This window comes from Ambystoma mexicanum, chromosome 5q (genome assembly GCF_040938575.1).
Source record: "Ambystoma mexicanum isolate Mex_15411 chromosome 5q, UKY_AmexF1_1, whole genome shotgun sequence".
Taxonomy (NCBI): Eukaryota; Metazoa; Chordata; class Amphibia; order Caudata; family Ambystomatidae; genus Ambystoma; species Ambystoma mexicanum.
The window spans coordinates 214,538,171-214,559,410 of NC_090933.1; the positions used below are offsets into that span (position 1 = coordinate 214,538,171).

At 44.4% G+C, this 21,240-nt stretch overlaps 1 protein-coding gene across 1 annotated transcript in view; it reads left to right on the forward strand.

The window, feature by feature from the left end:
- Window positions 1-21,240, forward strand: part of LOC138497339 (cytosolic non-specific dipeptidase-like) — a 221,281-nt gene that overhangs the window by 150,051 nt on the left and 49,990 nt on the right. The window contains exons 5-6 of the mRNA XM_069620735.1: window positions 147-229; window positions 324-521. Coding sequence (XP_069476836.1) covers window positions 147-229; window positions 324-521 — 281 coding nt within the window. The remainder of the gene's footprint in view (window positions 1-146; window positions 230-323; window positions 522-21,240) is intronic.

A 21,240-nucleotide genomic window follows, 5' to 3' on the forward strand; every position in this document is an offset into this window, starting at 1 on the left:
ATAATGCAATTTTTTGCTATATGACCTGCTTTAAAAGGGAAATCTATATGCTTAGCATATACATTTAGCTTTCTGTTTGGATGGCTGATTACAGAAAGTATCATTACTATAAAAAAAATGAATCTCACCCTTTCTGTTTTTTTAAGGTAACTTATATGGACGGGGTACCTCTGATGACAAAGGACAGGTTCTGGCTTTATTGCATGCAATCGAAGCAGCTCAGGTCAATGTATGTGACTATCTTTTCAGTAATATTATTGCCATCGTTGTGCCATCCATGGGACTCTAAATCCTTAACCAGGATATGTACCATTTTTGAATAGGGGCTTCCAGTGAACGTCAAACTCATCTTTGAAGGCATGGAAGAAGTTGGCTCTAACGGTCTTGATAAACTTGCGGAAGAACGGAAAACCACATTTTTAGATAATGTCGATTACTTTGCGGTGACCGACACTGCATGGATCAGCAACACACCAGGCATTACATACGGGGCACGAGGAAATTGTTATTTCTTTCTGGAGGTATGGAATAAAACAAGTTTCGAACATGCAGTTTTCTTTTGTACAAGTTTTCAGTGAAAATGATATAGCGTAATTCTCTGTATAGTTGCGTTTTTCAACTGCAATATTCCCTGTCACCCAATCCACTAGTGTTGCTATCAATATGTAAATAAACAGTACTATGAGGGTGCATAAATCGCAGAGGTGCGATACATAAATCCTGCTGAACTCTTTTCTTGAAACTTAAGGTTAGCCAGGAGGCTAAAGGACTTGTAAAGAATAGAGTTGAACTTTCTGTTGGCCACAACCTTTAAGCTTTGGTTTTTAACATGGGCCATCCCTCAAAGAGTAGATCTAATGCTTTTATGTTAAAGTCTGTAACAATGTGGACTCGTCATCAACACACCTGAGCCAGCAGCTAAGTTATATGGGTTTATTAGCTCAATAGTACAGCAGGAAAGCACCGACACATCCTAGCCAACCAGCTCTCTATTTCCAACTGTCCCCATGGAACACTATTCAGATGACAACACCCTGAACACTCTGAGCACAGTGACCTCGCCACATTCCACTGACATCACCACTGCAGGGAAGACACAGGAGGGGAGACACTCATTACAACACTTCTCCCTCCCTTAATTTAATACAAAGGTGATCCCTATACGCAAGTACCCTTCTACACAACACAAATACGCGTTGCCACCACGTATCTGCTATCAACACCCAAACTCATATAAACACGCTAACCAAACCCCAGGAACAGTCCACATGAGCTCATTTACACTCCAAGGACAACACTCCACTCTCCATAAAGGTAAAAGTACACTGACACAACCGGAACTAGCTCCCCACTAATAAAACCCTAAGCAGAAAAACGGGTGGAAATATAATCCTGCACACTACTCCTACCAAAAGGAACACAGATCCAACCTACAACAGCCTAACTCCCCACTGTCCACCAAAAACTCACAAAAGAGGAACCCACCGACATGGATAAAGGGCTGCACCTCCCCTCAACTGAACTGGAATACATATCGAGGAACAAAACAAAAACAAGAACTCCACCTGCCTCAAGCTGCCCCTTGAAGCCTAGGGCCTACCACACCCCAGCGTCCCTTAAAACGGATATACCACTGACATCCGAAACCCCTCAGTGCACCTACAACCTTCCACCCTGGTCCGCCACCCCAGGGTACCAGGGCTGCCACCCCCGGGCACTAACCCAACTCTAATGAGCAACAACAAGCACAACTAACAACATCAGCTCCAACACTCTAAAATATAGAGAACAGCTTTACCTCCACACACACAATCCAACCTCAAGATAATATGCACATCAAGTCCCTGTGAGCACACACCTAGCAAACAGGGAGCCTAGTTCCTACCAAAACACAGCTACACCCATGGGACCCCTAGTCCCTGCAACAAACACCTCTACACCCTGGGACCCCTAGTCCCTGCCACAACACCGCTACACCTACGGGATCCCTAGTCCCTGCCAAATACAACACCACTGTATACCCTGGGACCCCTGTTCCCTGCCAAAGACAAATGTAGTACACCACCGCCTAACGTGGGACCCCCAGAATTGACCAGGCTACCACAGTGTCACACTCACCAAAAACGTCCAAAACGGCACACTAAAGTGGCACACACAACCTTAAAATGGGACCCCTAGAACCCACTATGCTACCACCAAGCTACGCCACACACACACACCATAAACATGCGCACAAACAACATGCGCACTAACCCCACACCCACACACGGTTAACAAAGACGCACACAACACATGGAAATCACTGATGTTCTGAAACATGGGAAAATGTTCAACAAAAAAAAAAATCATTTTGGCTGGAAACTCTGCACACTGGCGTGCGCTCTATTGCAAAACATTTTTCTTGAAAACTAATTGTCATTGAAATCACCCTCTTAGTTACTGGCAAACATTGCCAGGCAAGTTCAAACGGAAAACAGGATCCCATGTCTTTAGTCCGGAACGAAAACGGCCCATTCAATAGAGATACAAAAATAAATGTCTACGTCACTTCACAAGTCAGGTTCTCCTGCAAGTCCCGGAGCAGAAACTGCCCCCCCCCCCCCCCCACCGCCCCTACCCACTGGATGAAGGTGTCCAGGTGGGAAACTACAATCCAATGCCCACTCACAGATGGATAGTGACATGGAGGGGAGCACCAGTACCAAGCCCCAGTCCAAACACTTGCTAGGGAAAAAATAAACAATAACACAATGCATCGCTAAATCACGGCACATAACTATGCCAACACCATTACAATGCATTTCATGAAGAGTGAACACGGGCCACAACATGAACATACACACACTTGCCCAACACTAAAACGGCTTAACTACTAAAGGCCACAAGACCTCCACAAGACATCGCTCACACTGGCCTTACTGCTGGTTGAAAGTTCAAACACCAATAACATGACCTGCTCCCGTCGGAAACACTTGGAGGGCGTCCGTTCCACACTGGCGAAAGATTTCCTCTCCTCCGCCCGGGGAACACAACTCCTGTAGCTCGCCGCACTCGTGAAAGACCTCCTCCCCTTGGCTCGGGGAACTTGACCCCTGCATCTCGCTACACATGTGGAACCAAACCATGTTGCAAAAATATAAACCGAAACACTCCGCAACGCCAAACCTTCTTTCACAGTTCGGCTTCCGTCAGCCGTAATGCAACTCCTGATTGTCATGGAAACCGGACGTCTTGACGTAATTCCGGAAACAGGAACAGCACCGACGGTGTATTCCATGCACACTTCACACGCAGAGCACTCCAGATAACTGTAGAGATCCCGAAGCTTACACCTGAGAGTTCCGTGATGGCGCGCCCACGTCATCATTTCAACATTGGCACCGCGGCGTCCACATCTCCCGCAGACACCACGCCGTCCATCGGATCGCAGTCCACAGCGACAACACCGAACAATCCGGCACCAGGCAGGCAGCAAGGCATGGCTCCTCTGGATGGAGACAACTGTCGCCGCGCTCAACCCACACCCCCCCTACAGCACTGGGGAGTGCGGGCGGCCCGCTCAGCTCCCTCCTGCACAGGGAACTCTCTGGACATCTTCCGTGACAAACACTCTGGCCCTGGACCCAGAGGTCGCACCCCCGCTGCAGACACCAGAGATCTCAGGTCAGCTTTGCTGAAACTCGACGCTCCGGACCCAGGGGCACAATCCTCTGCTGCAGAACACCAGAGTGTCTCCGGACCCTGCTCCACCAGGGCCCCAGCTCCTACTGAATGGGAGCCTACTTCCTCCAGCACCACCCGGCATGCTGGGCTACAGCCTCTGTTTGGACTCCAAAGGCTGCATAGCTGGCTGCTACCAAGATGTGGACACTTGGAGGGTGGTGTCCTGAACAGCTGCTGTCCCCTCCTCGACAGGATCCCATCCTCGTCACCAGTGTAACAATGTGGACTCGTCATCAACATACCTGAGCCAGCAGCTAAATTATATGGGTTTATTAGCTCAATAATACAGCAGGAAAGCACCGGCACATCCTAGCCAGCCAGCTCTCTATCTCCAACTGTCCCCCATGGAACACTATTCAGATGACAACACCCTGAACACTCTGAGCACAGCGACCTCACCACATTCCACTGACATCACCACTGCAGGGAAGACACAGGAGGGCAGACACTCATTACAACAAAGTCCATCACATGTAATGCAGGGAGCATTCGGAGTGTCACTTTTGAGTTATCTTATCCTTCACAAGTGTAAATATTTTGTTAGGTGGCTACAATACTTTCCTAGTACTGATAGACATTTATCCAACCTAAGATATTATAAAGTGACAATTAAACCTTGCTAAACTCCAATAGTGTTATAAATTGTCATGGCTTGACATCCCCACAAGTGGTGTCCGAAATGGAATTTAAGAGCTCTGATACACTGGCACTTGCATGTTGCCAAAATCCAGATCAGGATGTTCAAGTCCATTGATGTACCCCACAAGATAAATTACCTGTTAAACCCACTCTAGGGTTTGCTAGGCTTGACCTCTTTGGCATACGAGTGGTAACTATTCCAACCATTGATGGGAGGAAAATTGGAACCGAACTTAAGGTCCAATTACCAACAGGCACTTATGCAAGGATTGCCTCAAAATCTGAGTTATGGACCGGGATGATCGAAGAGAGATCAAGTATTTTAGTGAATGATGGGTATGACAGTTATAACATCAGTGTCAGAGACCCGATAGCTCATTGAATTTGTGAAGTAATTACTAGACCCAAAATAAGAGAGCATACCACTCTGGCATCTCATTCGAGAGGCGGGGCAGGGTCTGGATCTACCACATCTCAAGATCATGGAACCATTTCTTCGGACCCTCTCAAAGGCAGAATCTGATGCAAATAACTTCACAACTCCCCTTTGTTTTGCAAGTTCCCAAAGGAATGACCCTGAGCTGAGTAATGCCTTACTTGTGGTTTCAGGAGCCAAAGAGACAGACAAACAAGGTCCCTATTTTGTAGAAAGGAATGGATTACTGTTTTGGGTGGAGATTAATGTTAAAACATACGGGAAAACCTAGGTTCCAACTGTTTGCCCCAACCCCATTTCAGAAAAAAGTAATGTAGATGGCCCACTCACCGGTCATCAAGGAGTTACTTAGATTCAAAACCATAAATCAAAGCAAATCAATCACGCCTACTTTCCATGATTCACACCTGGGCAGTGAGCAAAGCAACTGATATAGTTTCCTAATAGAAAAGTGTGCCTGAGCACATTGCATTGGCAAAACCCAAAAGCACAGACCCGGTCATTCCGATCTGGGAACTAGCAGGACGGCAAGCAACCCTAGATCATGTATTTCTTTCTAGAGAACTTTTGATACATGTTATCGGTGTTGAGATTATTCGTACCCTCCACAGTGACCAGTCTCCTGAAAACCACCTGGGCGATCCCCTCCCATACCAGCAATCTCTCACGTCCATCCATGTCCACCAACATCGAGGCTAACGCTAAAGGCACACACCTGCGACTGAAGGACACAGCGGTCAACGACATAACAGCTATTGCCAAGCCAAGAAGCTGAACAAGCAAAATGACTTTCTAACCCTCAGACTACTGCCCGCTGCTGCTACCGTACCAGGTCCAAAAAAAAGAGGGAAAATGCCGCCTAAAGCTCATCACAACAACAATCTGGTCCTCGGAGAAAGGAGACTCCTCATGAGACGAGCAAAAAGAAGGGCCCTTCGATTCCCTTCTACTATGAATTGTGCGGAAGCTCGGACGGCCACCAACCGATATAAAAATTGGCTAAAAGGCTATAAAATCCAACTTTACCAAGAAGACTCCGAATTAATGCTGAGAACACTCGGTGGCAAGCAAACAAAGGCATTTTGGTCACTCATATCAACCAAAGGCTTCACAACACAAGATAACCTAACAACCAGTGTCCCAGAAGCGTCCTGGATTACTCACTTTTCAGCCCTCTTTGATTCATCACTGCACTCAACTGCAACACCTTGTGGAGCTGCTAATATATGGGACATCAAACTCAATACCCTAACATCGCAAGTAAAATCAAAAAGCTTAAACCATCTCGTGCCCAGCTAAATTCAGATTCCAGATGGGCTCTCAAATATGGACCTAAAGTCTAACACTGGCCCTTGGTCTACCTTAGTGACCGATATCTTCAAATCATGTTCATCAATAAAATCAATTCCCTCGTTTTGGAAGACAGCCAACGTGGTGCCGATATATAAATCAGGTGAAAGAAGCGACCCTAACAACTATCGCCCTATCGCATTGCTCGATGGCATCGGGAAGCTCTTTGGATCGTTTCTTCTGGACAGCTTCAAGGCCTGGATTTCCTCATCTGAAGGCTGGGAACCATTCCAGACAGGTTTTACAAAAAACTTGGGCACAATGGCCAACATATTCACGCTCACCATTTTCAAGGCCAGAGTATTGGCAGGTGCCCCTCCTCTGTTCCTGGCCTTCGTTGACCTGTCTAAAGCTTTCGACAAAGTCAACAGAGACAAACTGTGGAAAAAACTTCTTAACTGGAACTGCCCTCACTCTGTTGGAACCGATAAAAGAACTGTATTCGCAGACCTCTGAGAGTTCGACTCAACGGCACAGGTCTACTTTCTACAATCATTCTAACGAGCGGCGGAGTGAAGCAAGGATGCCCATTGGCTCTGGCACTGTATAATGCTTATACAGGAGATTACCAACACTCTGAAAAAGATGTAAAAGCTTTTCCACCAACTCTGGGCACAGAAAAGTTCAGCAGGCTGCTTCAAACGGATGACATTATTTTAATCGATCAAACTAAGATCGGGCTACAGAGAAAACTGGACAGCCTCCACGAATATCTGAAAACCAACGACCTAGAAATCAACACGGTGAAGAGTGATTCGATTGGACAAATCATCTAAATGGAAAGTCTGCGGTGCATGGTTTCTTGCTGGAGAACGGCTGGAAGAAGTTGAAACTTTTAGATATCGCAATAAAAACAGAGAATTGCCGATGCAAGAAACCCTGGTCCTTAAAAACAAAATCTTGACCAACCAAATGATTCTGATGGACAAAAAATGTGGCCGTTTCTCGCTCAAAGCGGCTATCACCTTCTACAAGGCGAAGGTGGTTCCAGCCCTCACCTATGGAGTGGAAGCCATGCCAATGGTCCCTGAACCATCTGGCTAAAACTCGAAGGTTTTCTCCGGAGGAAATTGCTCCGCCTTCCAGCCTCCACTCCGATGGCTTTGATAAGAAGAGAGCTCAGCCTAATTTTGCTCAAAGAAATAGTGTCTCAACAGTCTGATGCTGTACAGGAAAACAAGATCATCCAAAGAAAAAATCTACATACTCATTCATGAGGAAATGAAGAAAGGTACCAACAAAATGCTTCAAGTGTGGATCAGTAAAAACCAGACGATCTTAGAAGAGATGGGAAGCTCCGAAGACGAACTTTTGACTAACCCAACCAAAAAGTGCAAACCAATTCAAACAAATTCAAAAAAAGGCTGGTGTGATACCCAGACAAAAGCGTTGAGCTGTAAGTCCACTATAAGTCCACAGCTCACCTGCCTCTTTTTGCACAAAAAATAAATGGGCCAATCAACTACCTACTGAAATTTCCAAACAAGAAAACCCGCTCAACTTTCTTGAAAGCAAGATTAAACATCTTGAAAACAAAGGAGATACTGGGAATTCGAAGGAAAACGGTTATAAACTCTTGTCGCTTTTGCTCAGAGCCTAACACGATCGAAAGCCTGAAGCACCTTATTCTCAATTGCCCAGCACTTGTCTCTAACAGAGAAATCCATTTTAGCCACCTACACTCACAATTTTCTAGGTTGGATGAAGATTATAGGTGGGGGTTTCTGATGAATGGGTTAGATCGAAAACAGGTCATTGCAATGGGAAACTTTTTGCAAAGCCTTGACTTGGACTCTCTCCCTTAGAAAGGTCCATACCAAAGGATCTAACCCTCGCAAGTCAACTTAAAGGAATCAAAACGCTGCTCATGAGGAAAGGTCTCCTTTTGTAAAAACTGTTGAATAGTTATACAAAATAAAAAAAAAAAGATTGGCAAAACACATTGCTATGAAAGGTTACTCCCATGATTTTCATAAGTGGCCTTAATTCCTTCTAACTTCTATTATTTCTGTGAATAGAAAGGAGGTTCGGGTTGCCCAGGCTCCCATAAAGACACGGGTAACCAGTAAAAGTCAGAAGGTAAAGTAGTACATTTTATTTTGCTTGGAAAGCATGGCTGTAGGTACAGCTGAAGACAAATGGCAGCAGCAGAGGAAGCTAGGAAACATGTGCAGGAGCCCTCGGGTTATCACTGAGAAGCTTTTTAAGGCGCCTCTGTGTACGGGCACCTACTTATTACCAGGAATGAAGTAGTAGTACGTTTCCACTTTTTCCAAGCATTTGTGCATTGATTCGTAGATTGTACATTGTTCAACCTATGCTTTACCATTTTCTTTGAGTAACTCCTTAACTTGGAACAGAAATTCTTTAACCTTTCTGCTGTGCAGTGCAACCTTTGCATATTCTTTGTTAGGACTGTGATGAGTTGTGACTCCATTGAACTTAAGAAGGAAGAAAAATTTGATATTCACACGATACAGTACATTCTCAATGTAATGCTTTGCTTTCCATTTATATTGATGAAATTGATAATAAACAAGACGGACCTCCGACAAAAAACTTGGCAACAAAGACACGTCCCCAACTCGTGACTCAACACGCACCCAAAAGGCCAATGGGAATGGCTAAAGTCTGCAGTAAACAGGAAGACAAGTAAGTAGCAACCAATCGGGGCAAATACCATGCTAGCCCAAGATACATCGGAGTCCCGATCAATTTTCATGGCCTCGTGGAACACCAGAGGCCATGCCCATTTCACAAGTAGCAACAACCAGATACTAGTGGGCTTCGACATTATATGCCTCCAGGAAACCTGGTTGACGGAGAAACCTCTTTTGGATGGCTACGAGATTGAACTTTCACCCACAAAACGTGGTCTATTTGGGCGCCCATCTTCCGGCCTTCTGCTTGCAGTGAAAATAGGATCTGGCATTAAGATCCGGGAAAAGCTATCAGAGAGCTATGGGACATTAGTAGTCCTGAAGTCATGGACGTTTGAAGATCCGAAATCCAAAGAAATAGTCACCACTGAGTTGGCGATTTTAAACTTGTACTGGAATCCGCAGCAAGCCTCAATCACACACTTTTGCAATGAAGTAACAGAAGCGATAGATAACATCAAAATCGACTCTAACACAGACTATGTAATCATCTGCGGAGATTTAAATGCAACTGGTGTACAAGACAACGCCATTGGTCCCAAAAACAGGCCCAAACTGTCGTCGGAAGAGAGAGGAAAAGCCTGGATCGCCATGAACTCTAGAAACATCCACAACCTGGCCTGGTTAAAATCTTTGGATAACATCTTACCTACATGGGAACGGGACAACTCTAGGCCACGCTTGACTATATTTTTGCGTCTGAAAATGTATTGCCTCTGATCAACTCATTCAAAGTTATACGGACCAAAGAAAGTGATCATAACTTACTTGCAATAACCTGGGCTTCTCTACATCTCAAAAATGAGCTTTCTCTTCCCGCAAGATCCTTAGCACGAAGAAATCTAGTGACTTTAGGGCCCTGATTAAATCAACATCGTCCAGACAAGAAAGTGAATTGGCAAATGCTGTTACGGAGGAAAAATGGACAAACTTCTTTAAGACCATGTTTGCCCCCCCGAAGGACCAGTTGGAAAGTAAATCAAATGTCCAGTGTCGGATGGACCACCCTCTCAGACGAAGAAGACCTCATCAATGTCATCAAATATCTGAAATCCTCGAGAGCACCGGGTCCTGATGGCCTGAGCAACATCGATCTGAAGCAGAACCCGGAAGCCTGGACCGAATTTATAAGTACAATATTTCGGCACTGTGAAGCAGTCGGAGCCATTCCTGCATCCTGGACCCATTCAATAATTGTTCCGATATTCAAACGGGGCAATAAGGAAGAACCACAGAATTACAGGCCAATAGCCCTGCTAGACATAATCGGCAAAATATTCAACGCTTCTGCTAAAAAAGTTCCAAACCTGGGTGAAGACATCTGCAACATATGACCCTTTTCAGATGGGTTTTCTCAAAAACGGCGGAACTTCAGCAAACATCCTGCTGCTAAATCTAATTCAAGCCAAGGTGAAGCCGGGCTCTCCATCGGTGTTTCTGGCCTTCATAGACCTCTCGCACGCATTTGACAGAGTGGACCGGAGTCGTCTTTGGACCAAATTGCACAAATGAAAATGCCCGACTGAAATACTACATCCAATAAAAGCATTACACACAGCCATCAAACTTTGTGTCAGACTTGACAAACAAGGAACGCTACCAGAAGAGATTCCAGCAGAGAGGGGGGGCAAACAAGGGTGTCCCTTAGCCCCGGCCCTCTTCATAAGCTTCCTTGGCGACTTCAAGGACTCTGAAATTTCTGTGCAAGCTTTTCCACCAAAAATAGGTAATACCAATATATCTCGCCTTCTTTATGCAGACGACCTAATCTTATTAGATCAAACTGAAATCGGACTACAGCGCCAACTGACCAACTTGGCAGATTACATTAAAGCAAACAATCTCGATCAACAAATCCAAAACAAAAATCCTGATTCTGACGAAGAACGACTCCATTAAGAACCGTAACAAAGGATGGGTCCTGGAAATTACTAAGATCGAAACTGTTGACTGCTACAAATACCTGGGCATAATGATAGATGGCTCACCTCGGGGAAACTTGTATGCAAGCTACTCTTTGGGTCAAGGCTAGGAACTTAGCAGCCCAGATGAGATCCATTGACAAAAAGTATGGTAAATTCTCACTAGAGCCTGTAATCCAATTCTACAGAGGTAAAGTTGTCCCTGTGCTAGCCTACGGAATGGGAGCGAACCTGTCTATGCCAACCTCAATCTGGCCGAAAATTCAAGGCTTGCTATGGCGCTCAATACTGGGCCTTCCAAACTCGGCAGCTATTGCAAACATCAGGCGCGATCTGGGCCTTCAGTCCTTACAAGCATCGGTGGAACAAAATGCTATGCAAATCTATAGAAAAATCATCCTTCCTGAAACGCTCCCAATATTCAAACTGATAGCCGCAGAAATCTCCACCGGCCGTCTAAACAGTCTAACAAAATGGTCGCAAACACAGACAACAAAACTGAAGGAAATAGCCTGCACTGAAGCTGAACTGGTTGGAAACCCCCAAAAAAGAAAAAGAAGAATGGAGCTCATGGACTGGATTAGCACAGTTGACAAGGCGCAATCAAATAAACTGACCACTCACTTGCCGCCAACCTTCAACCGGCTAAAGATTCCTTTGCCATACTGCCATAAATTTCCAGACAAAAAACTAATGAGGACCTTTCTAAGAGCCCGTCTAAATCTCTTGCCCACACGTGAAATCTGCATTAGACTCCAGTCGGTCTACAACAAATGTAGATTATGTCAATCAGCACAGGAACCCGAAAATCTAAAACACATGTTGCTGCACTGCAAGGCGCTTAGTCAAGAAAGAAGCGCCTACCTCTCATACCTTGGGATGACAGTCTCCGTCCTAGATGAAGATGTGTGGTGGAAGAGATTGATGTCAGGGGAAAAGTCAAAATGGATTATTGCAACAACAAAACTTTTGACAATCTTCTTTGACAAAACGTAAGTAAATGAACTATAGAGATGTGAGAGCAGTAAACAGCAGCAAACGCCAGAAACAGTAACTACTTTCATCAAGTCGTCTAGACGAAGATCGCCTCTAAGGAATTTTAAGAACTACTCTGAATGCACAGAAATAAAACTGTCTTTGTAAAAATCACAAGTTGATTATATACAATATAAAAAATCTTTAATGAATCTTACAAACCTACAAGAACATGTTACATATGGAACTAAAAAAAGGGTAATGTTCTCTTTGTGTAAATTGAACATAATTTGTAAACTCTCTTCTAAAAGGCTTTTTGTTTGACTTTCTTTCCGCTGCTGTATAAGTGTGCAGTAAAAAGGTCATATACAATAAATCAATCATTTTAAAGTTTATTCTTTAAAAACATATTGTACAACAATGTTTGTTAACACCAATATATTGATCATTCCTATTGGAATCTTTCATAAAGGACTGTACATTTGTACATTCTGGAAAAAAGAATTCTTTACTGAAGTAGTACAACTAAGAATATTATCGTTTCATTTTGATGTGCATGTATGTATGTATGTATGTATGTATGTGTGTGTGTGTATATATATATATATATCAGTGAAAAAACTTTAAGGGGACGTTATGGTTAAGTTGCGCTACTAAAAACCTATGCAATTCAGTGAAAAAATGTTGTTAAAGGGACGTTATGGTTCGAAGTAAAACCGAAAAACCCCTGAAATTCACCAGTTATGGGAAGCTAAGCAACCATAACTCGCGCCACCACCGTGCACTGTTAAGCCTAACACCCAGGACATCAAAGATGACATCACAAATGTCATTGATGGCATCACTGATGACATCACATGTGCATTTACTTTTCATGAAAACTCTGTACAAGGGATTCTTGTTGTAATGTTAATAAAGTGTCAAGGATTATTGGAATAAATATCATGAGGTACGTAATGCATTAATCCAAATAGCATTATATTAGGAAGTTTTTTTCCAATATACTAAGGTACACATATAGTAACATAGGCACAGTGTGCAGCAGACATGATGAAGATGCAATATTAATAATCTTGCCATGTTAAATACTAACATTATAAATGCTTTCTTATTAGAGTTTTGCATACTGTGAAATATTTAATGAGTACCTAATGAAATCCACTTACTACATTATTGCATTACTGCACACAAATGCACAACAACGCATACAAATAGAGCTTATACACGGAAAGTGAAGTAACCAAAAAAACAGCAGTGTTACCTGACAATCTTCATAACCTAACTGATTATCTTCATGCACAGAAATGATTGCTCTGCTTCCAAGCTACTACTTCCCTATGTATAACTATCACATATTGTGACAAGACCCTAAAGAAAGTAGTGTTAGTGCAATGTGTACAAATATGAGCATATCCAGGAAAAGTACAGCAATAAAAAAACAGAACTATAAGACAGTGTTGATAACCTTACTAATCATCGTCCTACACAGAAAGCATTGCTGTCTTCCAAGTCTATGTTCCCCGTTGTATATCTTTCATATGCTTTGAGTGGACCCTAAGTGAATTACTGTAAGAACATATTTGAAGTATGAGTCTACATATACAGTACTTTTTACTGTAGTATAGTGAATTTTTAGTTCCTGACTGTTACTGGACTAGATATATCATTAAAGGAAAAAAAAGAGTGAGCCAGACATGTTGACATTTGTGATTTCGTCTGTGATGTCCTGGGTGTTAGTCTTAGCAGTGCACGGTGGTGGCGCGAGTTATGGTTGCTTAGTTTACCATAACTGGTGAATTTCTGAGGTTTTTCGGTTTTACTTGGAACCATAACTCCCCCTTACCAATGTTTTTTCACTGAATTTCATAGGTTTTTAGTAGCGCCACATGACCATATGCTGGCGCGCGGCATGATGACGTGTCCGAGAACCCGTACGCACTTCACGGTAAGATCTGTGCTTCGCGGACAGTTCGGAACTGCATTTTCTACTGATCGAGGAACTTTCAACTTCAAAATTTCCCTTGCACAGCTCCAACACGTATTCCTACTCATCCATTAATAATCTAGTACACAGTACATACTTTTAGCAAAACTGCTATTTATCTTAAAATAGAATCCGCTAATGCCATCCCTCCTCCCCAAGAGACACCACCACTGCTGTAATCCAGGAGCATGAGAAACACTGCCCCCTAACTTAGAAATAACACACGCGTAACATTTTCCCCTGTCCACCTGCCCCTTCATATTAGTGTTTGGTGCCTCTTCCCTCATTTCCCTCCCCACCTTTTGTTCGAAGCTCTCCTGCCCATAAAATGCATCCAAAAACAGAATAAATGTTACTTTAGGAACCAGCTTTCACAGTTAAAAAATAGAACTAAAAAAAAACGTATAGACTCCATCTACTTTATATTTCTCAGTAAAGTACATAGACGCAATAAGATTTTCCAACACTTCCATTTGCATTTTGTGTAATGGTAATGGGAATATTGTGGCGTTCATCCTCCGTTCCAGGGACTGGAACGGTGGATACCGGCCCAGCAGCACAAGTTATCAGCCCAAGCAAAGCGAGGGTGGATAACGAGGTCTCTGGACCATTATCCCCCACCCATTCCAGCCCCTGATATGGGGGATGAAGGCCATTAGCAACCTAGATTCCCAAAACAGGAACCCGAGGTGCTAAAGAGGATTTTGCTTCCTATGGCGATTTTTGCTTCCTATGACGTCCCGGTGTAAGAAGGAAAATCCTTTTCCGACATGGGCACCATGGAAACAGAAGGCGAGGGTTCCATACAGGGCTCTCTTCGCTTTCCATGGCAGCCCTCAGAAGGCAAAAAGAGAACCCTATGAACATATTACCATGAACACATTTTTCTTCCCTTTCAGATCTATCCTAATTTCAAATAACTTCACCACAAATCCAGTCCCAAGTGGACATGGCCACTTTAATCCTATGTTTTGTCCCTTGTGGTCATGGCCAGTAGCCAGATTGTCCAGATCATGACCTTATTCCATGAACCGGACAATCTGGCCACTGGCCATGGCCACAGGCTACCCCTCAGTCACTAAAGGTATACCGCTATTTTTTGTAACTACATTATGACACTTGTCAAATAATAAAACACTGGCACATTCGCAAAACCATGCTTGTAGATCCTTGCCAATGCGTCTAACGCAAGTTTGCTGCGAAACCACCCATGTTTTTTTTCAAAAGTGTCAAATGAATGCACATACAATCGTTGTATAACCTAGCCCCCACTTCACAAAATCCATTCAGACTTTACGAAAATATTTACATCTAGATATATAATCTTTTTACAAACCTTTGTGTAGATTTGTCAAATGGCACCACATTTATAAGTCATTACATTATTTTGGGACCCCCACTCTAATTTCCCCCCCTCATGACACAATCCCACCAAACTTTGTAAACTCATTCGAAATAAGGTCAGAAATATCCCATCCCATCCTCATCACCCCTCACCTCCCCAGAGATTATTTGATAAGTTTTGCAAGTGCAATGCTCAGAAAATATTATTGTCCCGAGGGTTCGGGCATGCATTTTTATTCATACGTTGATCCATCGCATAAACATTTCCAATTCACCTTACCTTAGTTTTCCTCTTTTTGTAAACATGCAAAATCTGGCAGCAGGGCGCAGCCATCTTGTGCTAATCTTATCCATTGCTGCATCGGCCTAAGGTAAACTGCCCTGACGTCACTAAATCGTAAGCCCCGCCCCTGAGCCTCACATCACCAAACCTAGTGATATTCTCCACCTTTCTCTGTGACATTCCTCGTCAGCGTAGCCAAACGCGCCCATAATCACCTACGTAACGTGACTCAGAACCCGAAAACCAACACACATCGACTCACAACACAGCACGTCACAATTCGGAATATTAAACCGTACTTTACAAGAAAACAACAAGACTGTACAATTTGTAAAGTACTTTTATTTCACAATAAACGCTCTGAGAACATCCGACTATTGCCATATTCAATCAAATTGCAAATTTGTTTCTTCTCTTCGCTCGCGATCCAAAATGTTTGTGATTCATGTGTTCTTTTTGCGTACCCAAGGTGTTCGTTTTCGGTAAAAGAAGCGCTTGGGTTGCACAGTGAATTCCAGGGCTTGTGCATGAACTTGGGGCTAGACCACCATAAAGGATGTTATGTTGCTCCTAATCGCTAGTACAGCGTAAGGGCATATTGGCGATCGTCCCAAAAAAGAGTCACTGTGATCCAGTTGTTCACAACTATCTGCAGCTGCCGGTTAAAAAACATGTCAGTTGGCATCTGGACTCTATGACCATCGTAGGATGTACCCGTTTCGAAAACATAACAGAAATGTCTCACTAGCTGATCTTTATTACAATGTATGTATTGACTTATTATTTCAGCATAGAGCGATTAGCACAGACATGAAACCATCTCAACAGAGAAAACAACGTGGAAAGTGGTACACAATTCGAGATGCTCATATGTGACATTTTAATGAAATATTAGCGTTGAACCTGGGGGAACCAAGTGGTGGTCTACATGCACCTCAATGCTGGACTCCCCATGTGCACGTTAGAAAGACCACTACACACAAAGGTTGTACTTGCGTTTCATTGCAATATGCCACACAGAACAAAAAAGTAGAATGTAACCCAGAAATAATGGTCAGATAATAAGTTGATGCTCGTTCGGGTATAAAATCGTTGAAAATCAAACTTACATTATATTCACCATTTCCATTATCTTGGCGTAACTCAGACCGTAACGCACTCTGTTCAAACCAACGATTTTTCATAAACTGAATTTACATGTTCCGTAGTCCACTTTTGGAATGTATAACCATATCATATCTTGCATTATTACAAACTTCCTTTCGGAATGGTCCCTTTCTCTCAAGGTCAAAAAACAATTGAACCTTATACTGTGTGTCCGATGTGTGGGCTTCCTTAGCTCCTAAGCAAACATTCAAAGCTGGTGAACTTCACTCAGAATCAACATACATTCTTAGTTTGCAACAACTTGCCTCACCGCATCCCTGAGAACTGTAATTCTGATGCACGTGCAGGGCCGGTCTTTGTATCGGGCAATGCAGGTGGCTGCCTGAGGTGCCAGGCTCCAGGGGGTGCCAGTCTGACTCATTATTATTTTAATTACATTTTAACACAGACAATATTAGCCCTTTTATTTGCCGCGCTCTGGATGTAGCACCAGCACATCAATTTATAAACATCAAGCATTTTAATTAAAGAGTGTAAAATAACCTGAAATTGCTTCTATTTAATATTCGTAAATATTGGGCAAACAATATAGAGGAACGTGCATTAGGAATGTAGTATTACTCTGTAATACCACAAGGTAAGGTTGGGGTTGCAGACTGCAGAAGCAACAATCTGTTTACAAATCCACAATTCCATGATTATACATCTCCATCCCTTGAATGCCAAAATGCAATCTCTTTGGCCTGTACTTTAGGCACATATTGCAGAACACCTCCAAATCTACCATGTGACTTTCATGGTAAAAAAACACCAGTTTTTTGCTTCTTGCAGCCATATCCCATCCCATCCTCCTCACCCCTCACCTCCCCAGAGATTATTTAATAAGTTTTACAAGTGCAATGTTGTGTTTTTTTTTGTTTTTACCGTGATGTCCGCGGACACCAAACATGGATCCAAGATGTGGGGCGCATCGAAACAATCCGACGCATCTCACGCTTCATCCCAGCCAATCTGCGGACACGTCGCAAGCGATTAGCCAATCTGTGTCCTGTCCACGGAGCGAACAGGGAAGTGTGTCTGCGGAGCGGACATAGATGTCACTAATTCTTTGTCACCTACTTTTTAGTCTTTTTTTAAAAAAAAAAAATACTGGATAGATTTTCACCAAATTTACAAAGGCGCGCTTTCGGGACCAAGCCGCTGCTCCTGCCGCAAATTTGGTGAAAATCCGTCCAGTGGTTTGGACTCGAGGCGTGCGCAAAGTTTTTTTTTTTCCCCTTTCAGTCTATGGGGAAAAAGAAATATTTGGACCCCCCCCTATAACTTTCCCCCCCTGGAACAAACCTCACCAAACTTTGCAAAGAAATTCTGAGTGGGCCATATACTTTTCTTGCAAATTTTGGGGAGGATTCGTTCAGGGAGAGCGAAGTTATAAGCCGCCCAAAAAGTGCTCTTCCTATGGGATTAGCAACTTAACCATAACTACACAGCCACTGCTGTGGCTGTGTTATATATATATTGTTCTCGTGGGGACCCTGATTATGGATCTACCTAATCCAACCTGTTTCTGTCCCTGAACGCTCATGTGCTGGTTTTATTTCACGGGTTGAGCTTGTTTATTATTCCAACTGCTGTAACATGACCATTGTAACATCTCTGGTATAATCTCTTGTGTTTCTTTGATTTCTTTCCTTGACTTTTCCCTTTATCTGTGATAAATATATTATTTAAATGGGATTTGTTCCTACTAATTAATTTTAAGGGGATATTTGCAGGTATGTATGACTCCAAGAGGAAAATAAAAAAATTACCTTGTCCTCATTGGCAAGGGGCCCTAAAACGATGAATGTTTGCTAGTTAGTTGTCCTCTTCTCATGGTTGAGTCTTGCGTAGACCAAACGGTCTATGGGTGATGCAGTGTAAAGAAGTAGAAGTCTAACTCTACTACCAATGTTGCAAGTACTCCCATATGTTTTTGTTGAAGGGGCAAAGTGCTAAAAACCCGGTTGGTCTAGTCCTTGCTCGTTGTGCCTCCTTGAGGTAGAAAGGAGAGGCATCCCAGAGTCTCACAACCCCCAACAAGGAGCAGTGTTGTACCTACAAATGTGCCACAGATCCCTACTTCCGAAGACCGCATGGGGAATATTGTCAATAGTTACTGGACAAGAGGTACACTCAAAGTCTCAACCAGCTTCATCCTTTGATGCCTTATACTCTGAAGTGCCACTAGAATGTAATATTTCCACCAATCACCCCCCCTCTTCAACCCAACCAACTTCCCATCAGCAGATGCAAGCACAAAACCTGTGTGAAAACCCCAAAGATGTTCCCAAACTTACAAACAGCCTAATTTGGATGACCATGACCCTATCGGTCAAGCAGATCAGCACTCAGCTGTGGCTAGCCATCCTGAGTGCAGGGTACACTGCATTTGCCCATGTCGAGTCAGAAGAACTTCCAAGATGGCGGGGATGCTCTGTAACACGTTATTTGTGGCGGCACAGTTAAAGGAACATTTCACAATTAGTTAAACCAAAACGGACCCATTAAGGGAATTCAAATATATGCTTGGGTAAGTTCAGCTCCAAAACTAATGTAAGACCCTGAGACAAAACTATGATGTCCCCAACCAATAAGATGGGCCTAAATAAGTGCAAAACCTCCAAAAACACTAAAAAAGCAGGGAATGAAAAGAAGAAAGAGGAGTAATCCAGAGAGAAGCATACGCTCTCTCATCCCATACCTGGATACAGAGGGACGATGCTACCTGGGGGAAGATCGTGTTTGGCTTGGTGAACCTTCAGCAGCTACTCTATAGCTAGCTAACACAAAGCCCTACTTACCAGAGGACCAGTTGCTTGGAGAGAGATGGATCTAGTGGATAGTCCATGGCAAGAAGAAGGAATCCTGAAAGAAGATGGTTCCTGATCGACCAATGGCAGGAGGGTAACATAATATGGTCTGTCTGAAAATGACCGTTCATGAGGGGGGTGGCTACCCGCTGATGTCGAGAAACCCAAGGTCTCGGAGAGAATTATCTTGAATGCTGTGAAATCCAAGGTCCAGAAGAAACCAATCACGAAATCTGTGAAACTAAAGGTCTGAGAACGACCTCAAGTGCATGTGAAGAGTTCTGGGGTACCCTGTTTACACTGAAGAAACTGTGAAAGCGCCTATTCTAAAGAACCTGATACAAGGAACCCCAGAACCTGGGGGAAAACGGGAAGGCTCATAAGAGTCCAGTCTGTTAGTAAATCCTAGAAGAGCATTCCTAGAAGAAAATGTTTGCTTTGCTTTAATGGCCTAGGGCTGGATATTTTGAGACAGGGATTGATGAACTCTTTTGTTGGGCGGTCCTAGAAACATTTTGTATTTGAAACTTAGTGTAGCCAGAGGGCCAAAGGACTTGCTAAGCTTTGGTTCTGAAGGAGACAAGATGGCCACCGGCAGGGACTAGACGTGGCAGCAGCAGCTCTGCACATCCGAGAGCCGTAGAAGGGTTCCCACCACCCAAGGGCCGCAGAATAGACCCCCATTTGGAGGAAGAGCAGTGCTCGCGCTGGGGGTGGCAGTAAAATGAAACAGCGAGCACTGTGCTCTTGAGCTGGGTGGACCATGAGGCAGCCTTCAACTGCCTGCTGCAGAGTGCCCTGTGGCTGAGCTGACAATGCCTGTCGTGCGGGGGTCACCATGGGGACCTTGCATTGGACGGGCTTGGAGCGGCCACCGTCCATCACCTTGGATTTGCCCCGTGCAGACTGGAACAGCAGCGGTCACCCACAGCATCACTCTCTTTGGTGCTGATGGAGGGAAGCCATTTGCCGCGTAGGAGCTACCATGAGTGCCCTGAGGATAACGGGCCTGACAGAGTTGGTCTGCCGCCGGCGTCTGTGATTCAAGCTCACCCCCATTGCAGGCACAGCGGGAACATAAGGAGAAGAGTGCCGGTCCCCCAGGACAGACTAGAGAATAAAGGACACTCAAGAAATGAGACCTGCAGCAAAGATACGTGCTGAGGCCCACATCAGGTATTTTGTGATGGCCGTGAGACACTGCACATAATGAACAGCGACTGCAGGAGGGAGATGCGAGGTTAAGCACCTCCATTGAGATGTGATGGGCCCAGACCCTGGGAGCTGAGGGGGGGACACAGTGGTAGTGTGCTTCTCACCCCACCAATCTGAACAAAGGAGATCCTTACTGTGTGACGCCAGACCAACGAAGTGCCATCCCTGTGGAGCCCAGACTGGACGTTTGGGTGTGGGAGCTGCCCTGCTGAGTACTGAGGGCCTGGGGCATGGCAGGGGCAGGGACATGGACCCTGTAGCAGTGGCAGGGGGGCCCAGGAGCAAACAAAGGGGCCTGATTAGAAGTTGCCACACTACCTATAAAGGAACTGCATAGCCCCCCACCACAAGCGCAGTTTAGCTCAGGAAAGAGGGGTACAGGCTATACACCTTGCCCCGTGAAAGGAACAGCCAGGAGATCCTCACCAATGAAAGGCAACGGGGGAGGTTGTGTCCAGTGAGCCGTAGGATGGGGCCCCCGACAGGATAGTAGTTGTTGCTGCCCAATCCCCTGTCCCCAGCATTCTGCTGAGTGGGTTTTACGAGAGGTGCCCAGGGATCCAGATGGGAGCTGGGAGGGCATAGGGGGAGGGGCTTCTGTGGCCACGGGCTTGCATAGATCGAGAGTCTGGGACAGTTGGACGTATGTCGAAGGCATAATGGAAGTCACAGAAGCAGGCAGCGGACCAGCTGAGCACCCTATGTGGCCCCCAAATGGGGCAAGGGGATTGGACAAAGTGGCTAGGGACA